This window comes from Arachis duranensis, chromosome 10 (assembly GCF_000817695.3).
Source record: "Arachis duranensis cultivar V14167 chromosome 10, aradu.V14167.gnm2.J7QH, whole genome shotgun sequence".
NCBI classification, from domain to species: domain Eukaryota; kingdom Viridiplantae; phylum Streptophyta; class Magnoliopsida; order Fabales; family Fabaceae; genus Arachis; species Arachis duranensis.
In genome coordinates, this window is record NC_029781.3 from 2,238,529 (window position 1) to 2,257,485 (window position 18,957).

General features: G+C 33.5%; 2 protein-coding genes and 1 long non-coding RNA gene across 3 annotated transcripts; 2 read left to right on the forward strand and 1 right to left on the reverse strand.

The window, feature by feature from the left end:
- Positions 1–306: 306 nt before the first annotated feature.
- On the forward strand, positions 307–1,522 carry LOC127743244 (uncharacterized). Its single transcript, XR_008004634.1, has 3 exons — positions 307–616; positions 726–763; positions 1,427–1,522. It is a non-coding gene; the product is annotated as an uncharacterized LOC127743244 (long non-coding RNA).
- A 377-nt stretch (positions 1,523–1,899) lies between these two features.
- On the forward strand, positions 1,900–3,060 carry LOC107468354 (coatomer subunit delta-like). The gene is made up of 3 exons (XM_021132424.2): positions 1,900–2,078; positions 2,174–2,336; positions 2,854–3,060. The coding sequence occupies exons 1-3, from the start codon at positions 1,974–1,976 to the stop codon at positions 2,862–2,864; spliced, it is 279 nt and encodes a 92-aa protein (XP_020988083.2). The 5' UTR covers positions 1,900–1,973; the 3' UTR covers positions 2,865–3,060.
- A 9,841-nt stretch (positions 3,061–12,901) lies between these two features.
- Positions 12,902–14,968, reverse strand: LOC107468219 (F-box/kelch-repeat protein SKIP6-like). Its single transcript, XM_052255248.1, has 2 exons — positions 14,615–14,968; positions 12,902–13,279 (listed from the first exon to the last, which is right to left on the reverse strand). Exons 1-2 carry the CDS (start codon positions 14,966–14,968, stop codon positions 12,902–12,904), a joined length of 732 nt encoding a protein of 243 aa, XP_052111208.1.
- Positions 14,969–18,957: the final 3,989 nt, after the last annotated feature.

Genomic DNA, 18,957 nt, shown 5'->3' on the forward strand with positions numbered 1-18,957 from the left:
CAGGATGAACTTATGTGGGCAGCAACATGGTTATACATGGCTACGAGGAAGCCTGCGTATTTGAAGTACATACAAGAAGAATCGATAAGTGCTAGCGTAACAGAATTTAATTGGGATCTTAAATATGCAGGAGCCCAAATCCTTCTTACCAAGGTTAACTAGTTCTTTATTTATTTATGAAAAAGTGTTTTAATTAATTGGTGTGTATCTTATTAATAATTGGAGTTATGTAACAGAAAAATAATCTAAGGTGGTTGTTGATGATGTTGAAATTTAGTAGTCCTATATATATTTTTCAGCTTTTGATTATACTTTTTCCAAAAACAACACCACCACCCTTTCCCTTCCATGCTTTCACATGACTTGAACAAAACAAAGTTTGAATCCTTTCATGGTGGAGAAGCATTAGCAACCCTCACCTTCTTCTCTAACCCATTGGGGAACCTGAATCAATCAATTTTAGTTTCTCTTTCTTTAATGGGTAGAATCTTCCTGTGCTAGTGTTAAAGGTCACACTTTTTCAAGAACCCAGTTGCAGATTTGTCCTTGTTTCAGTTGAAGATGGGTATTTGCAACCAGGATGCAGTCAAGCAATTGCAATCCATGATGGAAAATGGTGTGTTCTTCACAACCTTCAAAATAAATAAATAAATCCCTCCTTTTTTTACTCTTATTTTAATAAATCCCTCCTTTTTTCCCCTAAAATATTTTACGTCATATTTCAGAACATGCATCAGAAAATGAGATTGACAATGTTTTATCAGTAAGTTCCTTCACTATGTATGTATTCACATGTTTTCTCTTTTCTGTTGATAGAATACTGCGTTAGAAACTACTATATTTACTGGATTCTTAGATAAGAATGCTAAATTTGCTACCTAATGTCAATGGATAAAATCAATATTGATGAGGTCCTTCGTTGATCTGATGGCTTTTTTGGTTATTTTCCTTGTTTGAACTTTAATGATATATTATTTTTTGGATGCTGAATTGCTGATTGCAGTATTTATTTTTTTAATTCTGTTTTTAATCCTTGAATAGGTTCTTATGCTGATTTGGTCTATATCTCATGCTCCTTTGTTGTAACATTAAACACATGGGATCTCATGAGAAAATGAAAACTGATTCTGGTTTTCTTTTGTTTGTTTATAATGCATTCATTATATTTAACTTTGTTGGAAGGTAGATAGTGTGGGATGTATATGGAAATTGGAAATAACTAAGTTTTATCCTTTGACCTTTATTCAGTATTCATGTTTGATTCGTAAATCTTCTTTAAAGGTTAAACATTTACGGCTATGCGTCTTCATTTTTAATTATGTCACAAAAAATTCTAATTACTTTTTATTATTTTAGTGAACCAGTATTTTCATTTTTAGATAATCTCTAAGTTAGTATTTTGCTTCTGTTTTAATTTTTTTGGCAGTCATATGTTGCTCTCAAGATCCAAAAAAGTGCAGCCCAGTTTGTTTAGGCAGCACTTCATGAGATTGATGTTCTTTCATACATTGCTAAGGGTGACCCTTCAATTGGTTAGTCTTCTGGATATGTGCAATGTCAGTTTTGTCCTTGAACTTATACAGCTTGTTCGCCTAAATCAGTTATTTCATTGACTTTTTCTATGCCTTGTATTCTAAGTTTCCTCTCTTTCTGTTGTTTTCCCTTTTAGTTTTAACTTTTAATGGTAAAATATTTTGGTACATGACTTTGCATTCTTACTTCGGAGGTTGCATTTAGTAACATTAATCTTTATAGTAACATTTAGCTTTGATCTCTGATTTGGAACCATTGATGAAATTTCTGTCAAAATTTAGCTTACAATTAGTTTATTCCTTAATCCTTTAACATTTTAGGTACCTGAATATTCTGACTACTTTGAAGAAAGTATTTGCAAATGTGCATTTGACCCGATTTTAATCTCTCTTGGACACAAGAAAAATGTGACTGTTGCACAAGTTAAGCAATACTGTGAGATGGAGAGTCATGAAGAGAAGCTGCACAGACAGATGAGGGAGGACAAGATTAGAGAAGCAAAGGATGAAATGAAAAGGAAAGCTAATGAGATTGATAAAAACAAGGTATGACTGGATGTGATTTTCTTTTTAATTTTTATTTATTTTAAATTTTAATAGTGTGCATCATTTAATCAAAAGGCAATTCATGTAATATACAGATTATAAAGAACAGAGGTGATAATTATAAAGGAGGTTTTGGCCCATTACAGTCAATGGGCTCGGGAATATTTGAGAATAGCTTTAATGATACAAGCATCTCCAGTAGTGGAACTGGTTCCAGATTGAGTTCTGATGTTAATTCCTTTTCTACCAAGTCTAAAGGTTAGCTTTCATAGTTTTCATGAATGCTTCTAGAATGCTTCAAAATATATTTAGGAGGCAATACTTGGACTGAACTTTTGGAGTTAAATTGGGGATGAATTCCACTTAGACCAAGAGTGCGCTCAGTGAATTGACTAATGTTGGCTGTAATGAGCTATGGTTCTGTTACACCTGTACAAATATTTAATTATGCGCTGCCACACTATAGAAGTAGTATGTGATTGATAATAATAGTGTAAAACTCTTATACATTTTTGCCACCATTGCCTCATTCATATAATACATCAAGAGAGAGAGGGAGAGAGAGAGAGAGAGGAATACTATATATTCAACAAAAACTATTTTCTGCAATTCAGATTTTCACTAGCAACACTTTCAGGTTTCTCTCTCTCTCTCTCTCAAAAACTATTTATTGCTATTTGGCAGCGTTCATGATCTTTAAAAAGTAACTGCAGTGGTAACAACTCCTTTTTGGTTCTTTTTTCTAATAATTGTCTTATTTGTTGTCTGAGTGTAGATCAGATATAGTAATGTAGACATCCTCTGTTCAGAAAGTGGGAAGCAGCGAATAATTTTGATGGACCAAGAATCTCAAGAAGCAAGTATATTGCCATCATCACTAAGAAGCTCAAGAAAGAATGAAGCTATCCATAAATTAGGATGTTGAATCTTGATGAGTCCACTAGTAGTTATTTGTCATCTAATGTATTTAGATTGTATTATTGCATGGAAATAATTGCTTCTTATTATAAAGAAACGTCTGTAATTACAGACGGAAAATCCGTCGAAAAATCTGTCTGTAATTATAGACGGAAAATCTGTCGGAAAATCCGTCTGTAATTACAGACGGAAAATCCGTCGGAAAGTTCGTCGCCTTTGGAAAATGGATAGAAAATTTACAGAGGAAAAATCCGTCGGTAACTGGTAAAAATCCGTCTGTAATTTTCCGACGGAAAAAAAATCCGTCGGTAAATAATTTCCGACGGGGCTTTTACAGAAGGACAAAATCCGTTGGTAATTTCGTCGGTAACCAAAAATCCGTCTATAATAAAGACTAAATCCGTCTGTAAATCTGTCTGTATTAATCCATTTTCTAGTTGTGTAAAAGACAGTGCGATTTTATAGATTTATAAGTGCGTGCTAATAGCCTTTATATTTAATTTGTTTTATAGTATGATAATAGCCAATATATTTATTGATGGATTTAACTATTACTATATTATTTATAATCACAATCGGTATATATGTCTGATTTATTGAAAAAAGTAGATTATTAAAACCAATTAATAACTATTTTAGAGTTAATCTAATTAACACGATTAAAAAAAATAAAAAATACATAACATATTAATTTTTTATTAATCAAATTATTATAATTTAAATTAATTTTAAAAAAATAATTTAAAATTATAATTTCAATCTTATCACGTGCACAGATAATTATACTTGTACATATTATGTATTCTAGAGGATGAAAAATTAATGTTCTAAAATATGATACACATCCCAAAAGTAAACTAGAAAGTTGAGAATTCACCTAAATAATTACTTTCTAGTTACAGAAACTTGAATTAGATGATTTTTTTTTCAAAACCATCTTAAAAACACATGAGTATACAACTTTAAGTTTATACATTTTCACAAAATTTTTCTATTTAAGACCAATTTTGTTTTCTCAGTTCCTGCCTTTACTTTAGCTTTTAGCACATTCATTGTAAAGCTTTTAATAATCTCTGAGTCCTTAATAACAAACTTCTAATATTCTGATCCTCCAGTATTAAGTAGTAACCTAGTAAAGTGATATGAGATATGCTGTGTAAAAAAAGTAATAATTAGTCCATAAAAAATAAAGTAACCAATAAACATGAAAATATAATTATACAAATTTATAAATCGATCAATTTTGACATCATATTTAGTCAAGGTCTTGTCATAATGTAGAACAACATATCTATTTATTTTAATGTTAATTTATAGAAAAAATATCATAAAATTAAATATTACAACAATAAAAAATGTAAGATGATGATATATAAAATATTCTAAAATGCAAATTAACTATTCTACTCAATACAGTTTGAATGTAACAAACCTAACCACTAATTAGTTTACATTAAGAGATATAAATTCAAGAACACATGTAAACTAATGTAATATTAAATCAGAAAAGAATAAAAAATAATATAGAAATAAAAATTAAGCATAAAACATGTAATTCTAAAAAATTTAAAAGAAACTAATATGCAAATATTTAAAACATATGATAATACTTGATGCTAATAAATTGTGTTAGATCACCGGCATCTCGATCAACACCTATATTATTTGACATTTAAAAAAATAAAAAGAACATTCAAATAAAAAAAGAAAGAAGATAGTATTAAGAAAAATTATTAAAAAAAAAAGTCCATATATAAAAAAGATCATAATTATAATAACAAGAAATGTAATAAGTGAAAAGAAAGGAAAAGTTACAATATTTAACCATTAGAAAAAAAAAACAACGTATAATATTTGTGGATGTAGTGCTAGGTAATGAAGAAATAACATTTTCAACAAAATATCACAAACAATAAGCACAATACAATATATACTATATCTAACACTTGGTTGAGAAATACATGAAAAGAAAAATTACACGAATTATGTAAATATTGAGATTTTTGACTTCGTTTTTTTTTTTAAACATTCTTTTCTATATAACCTTGCTAAAGCACATAATTGAAACATTTAAACTTGATTTGTCTCACAAAAATAATAGAAGATAAATATACCAATATGTAACAAAAAATCTTCAACATGATACTTGAGTCATTTTATTTATTAAATAATACCAACCAATCACTTCAACAAACAAAACTACACACATATATAAAGACACACACGTATATAAATATATCTATGAAAAAAAATTTAAAATTCAGATATCTAATATGCATCTGAAACTAATCTAAAAAAAATATGTAGAAAAACCCGACTCCTAAAATGTAGCATCAAAGTTATACCCAATAATACAATATACCTAATTACATAGCCAAATAAAAGAATAACATATAATTTTTTGTTTCAAATTCACAGTAATCTTATATGTTTTACCCTTTGATATGGATCCTGCTATTATTAAGATGGCCATTATTATTATTATTATTATTATTATTATTATTATTATTATTATTATTATTATCATCATCATCAAGATATGAGATTAAAAAAATACCTTGCTAGGATACTCAAATAATTATAAAATAACTATTAATAAAATTAAAAATACACACTACACAAATAGAAAAGTTGCCAGATTTCATTTACTCTTGTGCTTTCACATAAACATACATATACATATACATCATAGTTAGAAATAAAAAAAAATAAGGCTAGAATTCGTAACCTGACTATATCACATCATTTATACAAGACATTATGTACAATTTCTAGCAAAATAGAAACAAACAAAAGGAAACTATCAAACCATGTTAGTCTTTGGACACAGTTTAAAAAAATAGATGGGATAGAAAGACAGCATCTTTATACTCATTTGTAACATTGGATTCAGTGCCTATGGAAGTTTTCTTCAGATTTTTCTTAACCTTTGCACCTTTAAGAAGATTTTCAGCAGTCTCTTTCTTAATCACATGAACAGGGGATCCATCAAGAACAACAAAAAGTACTTCCTGTCATGCAAAAGAATTGAATAATTAAATAAATGCATACAGGAGAGAACATGCAACCATATAAAGAGGCGCATCATCCTAATTTTCCAGCCCAAAAAAATTTACAGTCATCCCTAATTCCTGAAACACAGTAGATAATTTAACCAACCAACACATTCATAATTTAAATCTCTCCAAAATAAACAAATTACCGTAGTTTCAGTCGGAGGAGAATTCAAGAGGACCTTAATTTCGAGGTTGCACTCCCCATCAACAGGTACACTATCATCAACAGTTTTGCCTTTCTCTTTCATAATATCAACTTCGCTGCTTATATCATCCAATCCAGAAACTCCAGCATCCTTTTCACCAAGAAAATCAATAAAAGGTCCGCAGTTTGTCTTCACATCGGAACAATTTCCATAACAAGAAATACCATTGCCCAACACCTCACATGGATCCTTCTTGCCAACAAGATATGGTTTCGTCTAAATGGTTCCGTCTGAGCTTTTAATCAATCAATGGTTCCGTCTGAGCCGACCTTAATAGTATAGATCCAACGACAACCCACAGTAGATTTGTCTGGTGGCAATAGAACAAGATCCCAAGTACCAGTAGAATGTAAGGCAGACATCTCCTCAGTCATAGCTTGGCGCCACCCTGGATGTGAAAAAGCTTTTGCTGTTGTTTTGGGTATAGAAACAGAAGACAAAGAGGAGGTAAAAGCATAGTGCGAAGATGATAAACGATGGTAACTAAGAAAATTATAAATAGGATTAGAATTACGGGTGTAACGAGTACCTTGTCTAAGAGCAATAGGAGGACTACTGCTAACTCCCGAAGAAGGATCCAAGGATGATTCAACCATGGATTCAAGAGATGAGTTATCTTGGACTGCAGGCCGTGGGCGGCGATGATAAACCTGGAGAGGTTTTGTGGGAATAGGAGGCCCATCTAACTAAGGAACATGAAGCACCTCCGTAATGGAAGGTGAAGTGATGTCAGGTGTAGAGAAAAAAGGAGTATTCTCAAGAAAAGTGACATCGGCAGACACGAAGAAACGATTAAGAGCTGGAGAATAACAATGATAACCCTTTTGAAATCGAGTGTACTTTAAGAAAACACATTTGATAGAGCGAGCAGTTAACTTGTTATTGCCTGGGGTAAGATCATGGATTAAACAAGTACAACCAAATACTCGTAGTGGAAGAGAAAAAATGTGCTCATGAGGAAATAAAATGGAATGAGAAACTTGATTTTGCAAAACAGAAGAAGACATACGATTAATTAAATAACATGCAGTCAGAACAGCCTCACCCCAAAACTTAAGGGGAACATGAGTATGGAGAAGAAGAATGCGAGTAGTTTCAATCAAGTGACGATGTTTACGCTCAGCCACACCATTCTGTTGAGGGGTATGGGGACAAGATGACTGATGTAGAATGCCTTGGGAGGACAAGTAAGACGAAAAGGGTACTGAAAAATACTCACAAGCATTATCACTTCGTAAAATTTTAATTGAAGTTTTGAATTGGTTTTGAATTTCACAACAGAAAGACTTGAAATGTGCAAATAATTCAGATCTGTCCTTCATTAAATATAACCAAGTGCAACGAGAGAAGTCATCAATAAAGGTGACAAAATAACGAAAACCAGAATGAGAAGTAACACGATTAGGTGCCCATACATCATAATGAATAACAGAAAAGGGAGACGTAGCTCGTGTATTGACACAACTTGAAAAAGAACTACGAACATGTTTACCTAAATGACAAGTTTGACACTCTAAGGTAGTAAGACGAGATAAACTCGGGACCATAGCTTGTAACTTCAGAGGCTGGGATGTCCCAGGCGACAATGGACCACGTCCGAAGACTCAACAGCAGCAACAGAAGACACAGTAGTAGTGGGTAGGGCAAGCTGATACAGTCCTTGAGACTCACATCCTGTACCAATCGTTTGTCCCGTCCCTCGATCCTGCACAATGACGGAGTCAGCAAAAAAGGTAATAGAACAATTAAGAGAACGAGTAAGTTGGCTAATAGAAATCAAATTGAAAGGACAATTGGGCATGTAAAGAATAGATTTTAAAGGTAATGTAGGAAGCGGAGTAGCTTGACCTATTCCCTTAGCACCAATTTAGAACCATCAGCCAAAGTGATAGAAGGAAGAAATGCAGGGTGTTCAAGTTTAGAGAGGACAGAAGAAGTACCAGAGATGTGATCAGAAGCACCTGAGTCAAGGACCCATGGTCCAAGAGGAGAGGAATGAGAGATATAAGCAACAAAATTACCAGAGTGGGCCACCGAAGCAATGGGAGTAGATGCCTGCTTTGAAGCTTGGTACTTGAGAAACTCATCATAATCATTGCCAGAGACAAATATCCTGTGTGGTTGTGCGGCAGAGTGAACGTCAGGTGGCTCATTAGTTTGGACAACATTAGCTACCTTGGTAGGACGACCATGGAGAGCATAACATTTATCCTGAGTATGACCAATCCTATGGCAATAGGTACAACTAAGGCGAGTACGATTACCACGACCATTACCACGACCCCCACGGCCGTCGCGAGTGGGCACTTGAAAGGACACTTGAGAAGAAGATTGGGATGCCAATGCAGTTTGGTCGAAAGTATGGTTCTCAAGAAAGGGGCCGGATTGCAAGAGTCATGCAAATACGTCCTCAAGGGAAGGAACGGGTGAGGTGCCCAATATTTGTTGCCGAAGAGATTCGAGTTCAGCTGGCAACCCAAGTAACGTAAGTATCAAAAATAACTTTTCCTGTTGAGCATGATGGTTATTAGCATTAGACACATAGGGAAGGAGAGTCGAAAACTCTTCCTTGACAGCTTCCACAGCCCCAACATAAGATTTCATATCAGTTCCTTGAAGCTGTAAACTACATAACTTCTTAGCAACATGGTAAAGTCTTGCAAGTTTTGTAAGCTCGAAACATAGTCAGCGTTGGTGGATCAATGGTCTGCCACATAAGGTTACATAGCTGGGCATCAATCTTCTTCCAAGTGGTTTTGTCAGCAAAGCGAACATCATCAACAGATTTAGTAAGGTGGTCTTCATAGCCTTGGCCCATGAACCAAAGTTCCACAGAATCAGCCCAAGAAAGGTAATTTTTGGCACCCATCAATTTTTCAGAGGTCATTGTAGCAGTTCCAAAAACAACAGATGTTAGAACAACCGATTTGTCACCATTGGAGTTGGTGTCGGGGGTTACCTCAGAAGACATGATGGCAGACACTCAGAAATAGCTGGAAAACACCTGCAGAAGGGAAACGAGGACCGGAAAAAGCCTGGGCAGCGGAGCATGACGTTCACGCGTGTCTGGAGCGGAGGCGCGTGAGGACCACGCGCAGGAAAAGGGGCGGCGCGTGTCGGCGCGTGCGGCGGTTAACGGCAGTAAAATTTTGGGGACAGGCCGAACTTGGCTTTCCGGTTCTGATTCTGGGGGTTGTTTCGGAGTGGGTCTGATGTTTGACAAGGTTTTGGCAGGAAAAACGATTTATGATGAAGAGACACAACTGATAGTGTCAGCTTGTGGGAAAAGGGAACACAACTAAGAGATTACAGCCGAAAAAGAAGAAAAACAAATAGAAACCAGAGCCAGGTCGGAACCCGCCGCTCTGATACCAACTTGAAATACACGAATGAAGTGAGACAAGGATTGTGTTTTGGATGAATTCCTTGAGAGAATCATCTCTCAGTGTCAATATATATATATATATACACACACATAAGTACAGAAATAAAATCCCTTAATACTAGGAGATACAACAGAATCAGATATCTAAAAATAGAAACTATATCAAAACAGAATAACTTATATAAAGCCTATATCTCTCAGAATAACTTATATATAGCCTATATCTCTAATCTGATATTCAACAATAGTGATATATAATTAAGCAAATCGAAGCTGACATAGTCCAAAACACAACCGTCGAAAATATTCTTTTGCTTTGCAATGGATACAGGCCACCACAACTCCACACACCTGATGATCCGCTTACTAGAAGGTCAAGCCTGCCTAAAAGCTAAGATCCTTTACCTTGATTAAAAACAAACACGCAAAACAACTCATATCATCGGCAAAGGAAACACAACTTAAAATCCCAAATAAAAAAGATAAAAAGTTCAGAAACAGAAATTGATAGAGGGATTTTGAAATTAAATTCACCTTCCAACAGAATAGAGAGACCTCAAAGGCTCACAGTAAAGTTCAATGGGATTTGCAGCCTCTACAGAAGCCTGACTGCTGGCAAGGGCATAAGGTACTCCTCAGCACAGGTGCAAGGGACACATCGGAAAGTTCAAGTAATGCAACAGATAAGCATTTGATCCAATAAACAGTAGAGTTTCTAGGTGTGTTTGAATAATCTTTGTTCTCTTTCTTATATTGCAGTCCTCAAACACATCTAAAAGTCTCAAAATTGAAATTTTTTAATAACTAATAATATTTCCAAAAAAAAAGGTTTTTTTCCCATTTTAAAAAGTAAATAATTAAAAAAAATTTGTCACACCCTATCAATCCAAGAATCAATGTTGACTCCCTGTAATCCAAATACACAAACATATTATATAATAAATGATTTATAAATAAAAATTACCTTCTCTTTTGTCTTAGCGATCAATTCACGTGTACTTCTCTTTCGTCTTTCTTCTCAGACATCCCAAGATCTTCATCAAATGAAAGAGACAAAAACACTTGAAGCATTATAAAACAACAAACATCACTCAACAGCTTTATGCTGAACGAAAAACCTTCCACAAAAAATTTAATGAGTTTTGCAAAGGGAATTTATTATTCTATCACTCTATCAGTTTATAAAGCACAACATCAACTTATTAGAGAAATAGAAAATTGACAACGTACATAATTCAAACACAAAATAGAACTAAATGAATTAGCAACTACCATCAAAACAAAACCCAATCAATAGAATCAGGATACAACTGACAATTATTATTCTTAATATAATTTAACTTTTATAAAATAAAACAGCTCAAATCCTGGGCAAGAAAATGCAACTGAAAACTCCAAATAAAAAAGATAAAAAAAATTTAGAAGCAAGGATAGAGAAAATTCGTACATCAGGAGAACACTGGTTGAGATCCTGGGTCAGAATTTGTCAACCAGGTTAGAAGTGTAAGTGATAACTACATCATTTTAAAGGAACAAATAAAATTAATATACTCTACCTGTTTAGGAATCTGGATCAAGTAAACCTAGTAATCAACACACAAAAAGAATCTCAAACTATAAATATGAGTCAAAATAAAAATTCAAGATTATTCCAAACTACACACATACAATAGAATTATAGATTACCACGGAACACATCCTTTCATATATAAAACAAGAAATCACAGGAATCAATTGTGAAAGGGAATATTAACACATATCAAAAGTATAACCAGAACTATATTAAGCACCTGGCACAAAGGCTGGCCAATTGGCTCCAGGTACTCCTATCCTCCAGCCCTAGCAACAACACCAACATTCACATATCACGAAATTATTAGACCACTGCAAATATATGAATCTCATATTTCAATTGATTAAAAAGAATAGTGATTCAAGGGAAACCCCATCAAACAAAAAGACATTTGATTCAATAATCTCAACACTCGCCAGATCAGACCGGAAACCCTCGCTCAATCGGCCGTATTGATCCATTGGGCGGACACAATGAAACCGGATCTGATGGAATAGAAAATGAAAAGGTTCTTCATTTTCTACACTAAGAAAAACTGATGATCACATCAAGCACAAAAATAACACAACAAAAAATCCTCCACAAACTTAAAAATCAAACGAACTATAAATTTTACCTCGATCCGGTCACAGGGATGGTTGAAACGGCAGCGGGAACCATAGCCACAAAATCCAGTCCTCAAATAGTAGATACAATCAGCCTCACCAAGTCTTTGGGGATAAAATTCCTCTGCAGCAGCCAATCTCATTTGCCACGCAACCTCTGTATTTTTTAAAATCAGGATCATACACACTTCACAATACCCCACATTCTTTTATAAGACAAATTACAGTCGCAAAAAATCACAAACATTGAGAAAAAAGGGAAACAATTTTCATATTTTATTTTATAAACAAAAAATAAAAAAAAACAGAGCGGTTGGGGCATTATATCAAATTTAACATAATATCATACCTTTGAGTCAAATTCCGATCCACTCTAGCCATTGATCAGATTGGGAACCCTCGTTGGATCACCCGTACAGCTCCATTCGACAGACAAAAGAAAACCAGAGCTGATGAAATAGAAAATGAAAAAGATTCTTCCGATGAGATCTGTTGCTAGATTTCATCACAACAATCGATCATTCCTTCTCAGCGCCTCTCTGTAACTCCATAGATTTTCATCCTAATCTCCAGAGACCGTTTCATGATTCACATTATAGAAGATGCATTAAAATTCCAGAGAATTAAAATGAAGTGAAATCAGAATGAGATCTGAGGGTTTGTAAAAGAAAGAGAGAGAAGGGAATAGGACAAGAACGAAAGAAAAAGAACAAGAGAGAGAGCAGACGAACGATGACAGAGGTGGCAAGAGTCAAGAGTTATCCAAAAGAAGGGAAAGAAGGGAGAAAGAAGTTCAATTTGGTGAAGCTCGAGGAAATGAATAGGGTTTCAAAGGGAGAGAGAGAAAGAAGAGAAGAAAGTGACACCATAAAGGAAGAAAGAGAAAAGAAGAAAGCTGACGAAGAAAGAGAAGAACACCATAAAAAAAGAAAGAGAAGAGAAGAAAGCTCACGAAGAAAGAGAAGAGAAAAAAGTTGAGTTATGGACCTTTGAAAAGATATTTTTTAAACTAAAAGAAAACTCTAAAAAATCATAAAATGCCACTTCGAATATGATTCCTCCTCGATGAAGAGCAAAACATCACAAGTCATGAACTACTAAACTGCCGCCAATGGTGAATTGGTCAAAAGAAGAGAAGATTTTGTGGGACGAAGAAGGAGTGGCAGAAAGCTGCCAATCATCACCCCTCTTTGTGTTGTTGAGGTCCAGTTGAGAGCACCAGAGCTCATATTGTTGGTTCCAATAATGAATCCAAACCAGAAACAAGCTCCTCCCATTGCTTCCGGAACCAGCCAGTTGCTTGGGCCTCCTCCTAGTGCCTATTGAGTACCACATGGGCAAATCCAACAACCCTTTCACCGCCCAAGGCTTCCCCCAATACTCAACCGACTCCTCCATGTCCCCCAATTCGTGCCCCACCAGCTTGTCCGGGTACTCCAATGTATAAAAGAAACCATCCTCAAAACCAGTGGCGGAACCAGAAATTTTATAACAGGGGGGCCAATTAAATATAAAATATAACAAAAAATTAACAAAATATGATTTGTAGCATATATATCAAAAAAGTAATTATATTATATAAAAGTCAATGTTCAACTACATACTAAAACTTTATGGTCCAAACTTTATGTATGCTCTACGAATTTCATCTTGTTGATTGATAGGATAATTCCAAATTTGCGGACGCTTTCCGGGATCACGCATCAATGTATCAATATTAACTTGATCTATTTCAGTCCTTGCTATTTTGGAAGCAGGGGTTGAATATCTTGCTCAACAAGTTGTGTCACAGGTTGTTCAATAATATTTTGAACATTACTCAAAGAATCTGAAGCTGAATTTTGTTCATCATATATTCTCTCTTTTCTCTTGAAAAATGAGTGAATTGTTTTCATCTTTGACATTTTTAACTTAACTTGAACTATCTAACAAAAAAAAAACAAAAATAATTGCATATATATTATTTTCTTAAAAAAAATATTAAACCTATTGAGTAATAACAAATAATTTTAGAAACACAAATATATAATAACCAAAAATAAAGTTATTGATTTACCTGATTATTTTTTGTTCCAAGTCTCACAAAAAAATAATTCTATTGAGTTTTGTCCTCACTTCAATCTTTGAACACTGTCCATTATAAAAAAAAATAAATTAATTATTTTAAATAAATAATGTAAATAATACTTGACATTGTCATTAACTTAAAAAAAATTGAAATATACCTCTTTGAATCTTTGTTGTGCATTCAATGGTTAATATTTTGTTGTTCACTTCTCTTCAATGGTTTTTCTTCATATGTCTTGTTTTGGTATGGAAAGAAAATTAAAATGAGAAGAGTAGAAGACCAAAAGTTTGGGAATCACTAAAAGAGAGAGAAAAGTGACGCTATGCCTATGATAGTTTGAAATAAATATTTGAAAAATGTACTAGGGTTACTTTAATTAATAGTATGGGCTTGGGCTAGTATAATAGAACCATTTTTATTAATTATTAGAATGAGCTATTTGTTAACAAGAACAACAATAATTCAAATATCCAATACATAGTGCAGTTTTTAGTTATTTTAATTTATAAAATTTTGTAACTTATATTTTTTTTAATATTATATATAAAAAAATTTAATATTATTAATTATTACTATTTACTATTTTTTTTAAAAAAATTTGGGGGGACCATGGCCACCTTAGGTCCCCCGTGGATCCGCCACTGCTCAAAACAGCCCCACCCGTTTCTCCCCAACCATAACTTGTCCCCTCTCCTCGCATCGCACGTCACAACACGCGCACCAACCGTAAAGCACGCTCTATTCTTCTTGAATTCCGTGCCATCTCCACTGCTTGAGTTGAGGCAGTTATAATCCGCCTCCACCCAACGACCAACAGCTGGGTCAAGAACTTCGCCCCAAATATCTGGCAGCTGGCGTCCCCGTCCGCCCATGACGTAGATCTTGCCGTCCGCGACAGCGGTAGATGCACTGACGCGAGGGATGAGCATGCTAGGGCCTTGTCGCCAGCGGTTAATGCGGCAGTCGAGGATCCACACTTGCTGGGAAAGTATGCCGCCGATAACGTAGATGTGGTGGCCTAGGATGGCATAGGCGGCTTGATATGTTGGCGAAGGAAGCGGTGGAATGGGAAAGGGCATTAGTTTTGTGCATGGTGATGGAGGAGAGGCTAGGGAGAACGCCCACCATTGCGAAGGGAGGCCGCAGTTTGGGTGGAGATGGAGGTAGAGGAAGGGTTGCTTGCCATGAAAGGCAGAGTGGGCATTATAGAATATAGGAGAAGCCAGGAGGGAGCGTATGGGTCCCGAAACTTGGGAAAGTGCTTTGTAATGGCGGCGTGGCACGCGTGCTAAGCAGCTCACTGCGACTTCGTTCGGGAGCGCTGGGATTAGTTGCTTCTCTTGTTCTTGCGGTGGTTTAGGGTTACCTCTGGTGGCCGCCGCCGATGCAGACGAGGACAAACAAGACATCATGCTTATGACTTTTAAGTTTCAATATTCCACTAATGAAATAATAAGATAAGTATCAATCTACACGGATTTGTTAAAATATAATTCAATCTACGTGATTTCTTAAAGATCCAATCTTTCAACATTTTGATTTCTTCCAATTTTGAATAAGATTCACTATTAAAAGTATTTAAAATATTTAGTAATCTAACAAAATTAGCCAAAAATAACAATATCTTATTTTATTTAACATTTTTGACCATCTTTTTTGTCTCCTTAGTATTACTATAAAAATATTTTCAAATTAAATTATCAAGTTCTTGTCAATACAAGTATTGTCTAAATTACTCGCAGAATTGAAACATTATCACATGTTCTCCGCCCTATTCATGCAACTAAACTAATTTTTATTAGCTTATAAACAATTATTCAATAATCAATTCTCCAAAACTTAGTAACTATAGTTGAATTTAAGATATTCTCTTAAACGTTCTTTAAATATTAAATCAAGTTAATATTATAAAATTTGGGGATTCAAACTTTTAAACCTCTAAAGGCAATACATCATTCTTCTTATTTGAATACGACCAAGTAAGCTTTTTTGTATTCTCAGATTCTTTCAATTCGTTATTAATATTAGGTATTTACTCTCAGTCTCCTACATATTTTAAACATATATAAAAACAGAGAAAAAAAAAATTAACATGTTGATCTTACTTTTTCTTTTTATTTTTTTATTTCTTTTTTGGTTGTTGCAATGAGTGTCTATGTATTCTATGTACCAATTTCATATGTACTCGACGAGAATCCACCTAATATTAATGCCTCAAAGAGAAACAGAAAATGAGATATGAATCAAAATCTGGAAACCATGGTATTTTGGTAATAATAGTAACACTACTCTCTGTCTCTGAAATCTAAAGCCCTCATGACTGTGTGTATATATATATATATAAAATCAGACAACAACTACCTACAAAAACAAAGATCTCAACACACACTGCAGCAAATGGAAGATACATAAAAACGAAAGACGAAACACAAGGTTGTAGTCAATAGTTTATGTAGTGATGCTGACTGTCGGGTCCTTCGGGACTCAGTCTTTGAGTGCTGTAATCATTATTATATCGTCCATTCATATTTTCTGCAATTGAACGATGATCGTGAGTAGCTGTGGTTGTTGCTGATGATGATGACGACGGCTCTTTCTTGTTGCGAAGCATGTTGCTTACAATTGTAGGACTCAGTGGCCGGACTGGCTAACTTTAGTTGCAGTTCACAGTGATGCGTGGCTAATTGCAGTGGCTTTCTACTTTGGAGCAAGATTTGTATGTTTATGTGTATATATATATATATATATATATATATCCTATAATAAACTAAGGATGTTCTGCTCGTATAGCTAGGTATAGAGCTATACACATATTATGGTATTTATAGTATAGTAAGCTTTCCATAGTAAAGGTGATGATGATATAGTTATATAGCGATGATGACGATGTAGATGACGATGATTGATGATCCTACACAGTGATTAGTGATGAAAATGTTAGTGCGGTTGAGCGTATCTCATTCATGATAATAGTATTGGAAAGTTATCAGGTGTACCTAGGAACACCGGTGTTCCAGTTGTTTTAACCGTTGATTTTAATTAATATATATTATATATATTTTTTATAATTCAGATCAACGGTTAAAACAACTGGAACACCGGTATTCCTAGTACACCTAATAACCTTCCAATAGTATTATCTAAAAATGTTACTGTTTATTATACACACTACTATATATATACACTTTTTGATACCTAACTTATTTTCAACTAAAAAAGTCTAGAAATTTTATTAAAATTTGATCAATACTTAATAAAAAAAATAAATAATTTTATAGAGAAATATTAGGGGATAGTAATTTTTGTGTTTTGTAACTATTAACTAGTCATTAATAATGTTTTTAATGGTGCGAGATTACATTTAATGGTGGGAGATCACCTACTTTTCTTTTGATGATTAAATGCCAACCATAAAATACAAAAGTTGTTGACTCTAGACTTTCTCAATTTAATATTATGAGATGTAATCTCGTACCATTAAAAATACTAATAATAATTAATTAATGGTTATAAATCACAAAATTTACTGATTTCTAACACTTTTCTTTTGACATATTTATATTATGATTATTTGATTGAATTATAACAAAAACTCAAGTGTAACTTAGTTAATTTTAAGTAAAATTGATAGATGAAAGTTGTTAAATTATGCTTAATTTTTTTTAATTTATATTTTCTTTTTTAAATTTGAAAGGGCTATGGAATATAATTTGCCTATAAAAAGACCTATAGCTAGGCAATGTTATTTACTGGTTGCTGCGTAGTCATATAAATCCACTTTCCACAACCAGCAAAGTGCTAATAATAAAGCTTCTAGCTGTTGTGCGGATTAAAAGACACGTACGTGATAAGTTAGTTGTTCAAATTAAAACTTGAAAAGATTGCAATAAGCTCAGGTCAGGTGTGTATATTACTGTGTCCATTATATATTTCATCAATTCATCGGAATCTTCTCTGCTTATTAATTGGTTATAGTAATTTGTAAATGAACTGCATGCAAACTTTGGCCGACACAAAATAAAGTAATAAGGTGGCCTAAATAATAAAGTCATATCCATATGAGTAAGAATAATTATACTTTAATTTGTATTACCAATTTTAATCATCTTCTTCATCGATTAGCACAATCTGCTTAAAGATATTTCTAAAGTAACTTGATACCTATACTTATCGATTTCTAATATATATATGCTCAGTGGATTCCACTGGCTTGTGGATAAACAGGATTATAGTGGATAAGGCGGAAAAGGAAAAACAAAACATTCAGTTTGATTTGCATTACAAACAGAGAAACATATGACTGTGTTTTACACTTCCATGTCACACTTGTCAAATAAATGTGGCCACGGGTTGTCATTTCAACATTTTTTGGGTTATAAGTCAAATCCAATCCAGCAATATATATGAAATGTGACCTTCTTGTAGTTCCTTATGCATCTTAGACAAATTCATCATCTATATATATTATTTACGTCAAAATAAAATAAAAATATGTAAATGTTTAAATTTGAACTTTATATACTTCTACCTAATAAAAATAATTCATTCCTTTAGATGGTGTTTGATAGAGAGACAGAGACGAAAAGATTAAGACTGAGAGATAAAGACTAAGAGACAGAGGTTGAAATAAATCTCAATATTCTGTTTGGTGTAAAATGGGAGACAAAAATTTAAACAAGAATGAAAAACTAATTTAATTTGCACAAAGGGTAAAATTAGAATTAATTAATTGAAATGAGAGTATTTTAGGTATAAAATGTTATTAAAATTTCAGTCTTTATTTCTAAAAATTTTAGTCTCCTATGTCCTTACTTTTTGGAGGTACTGAAATATTGAAATTTTGGAGATAGAGACAAAAATTTTAGTACCAGTCTCTAAATCAACAAACATAATACTGAATCTCAGCCTCTCAGTCTCTGTGTCAGTACCTCAAAAAAAAACGCTACATTAGCGATGAATGGTAATGAGATGATGAATTCTAAGATGAACATAAAATGAAATATACATTATTCTTCTTTTTGCAACTAAAAAAATAAAAAAAAAAAAAAAATAAAAAAGATAAAGGGTT

What these genes read in the sequence shown, in the direction of transcription:
- LOC107468354 (XM_021132424.2), top strand. Translation starts at nt 1,974, where the DNA reads ATGGAGAGTCATGAAGAGAAGCTGCACAGACAGATGAGGGAGGACAAG. An exon ending in ATGAGATTGATAAAAACAAG is followed by an intron (nt 2,079 to 2,173) that starts GTATGACTGGAT and finishes TGTAATATACAG; the next exon opens with ATTATAAAGAACAGAGGTGA.
- LOC107468219 (XM_052255248.1), bottom strand. Translation starts at nt 14,968, where the DNA reads ATGCCCTTTCCCATTCCACCGCTTCCTTCGCCAACATATCAAGCCGCC. An exon ending in AGAATAGAGCGTGCTTTACG is followed by an intron (nt 13,280 to 14,614) that starts GTTGGTGCGCGT and finishes ACTGGTTTTGAG; the next exon opens with GATGGTTTCTTTTATACATT.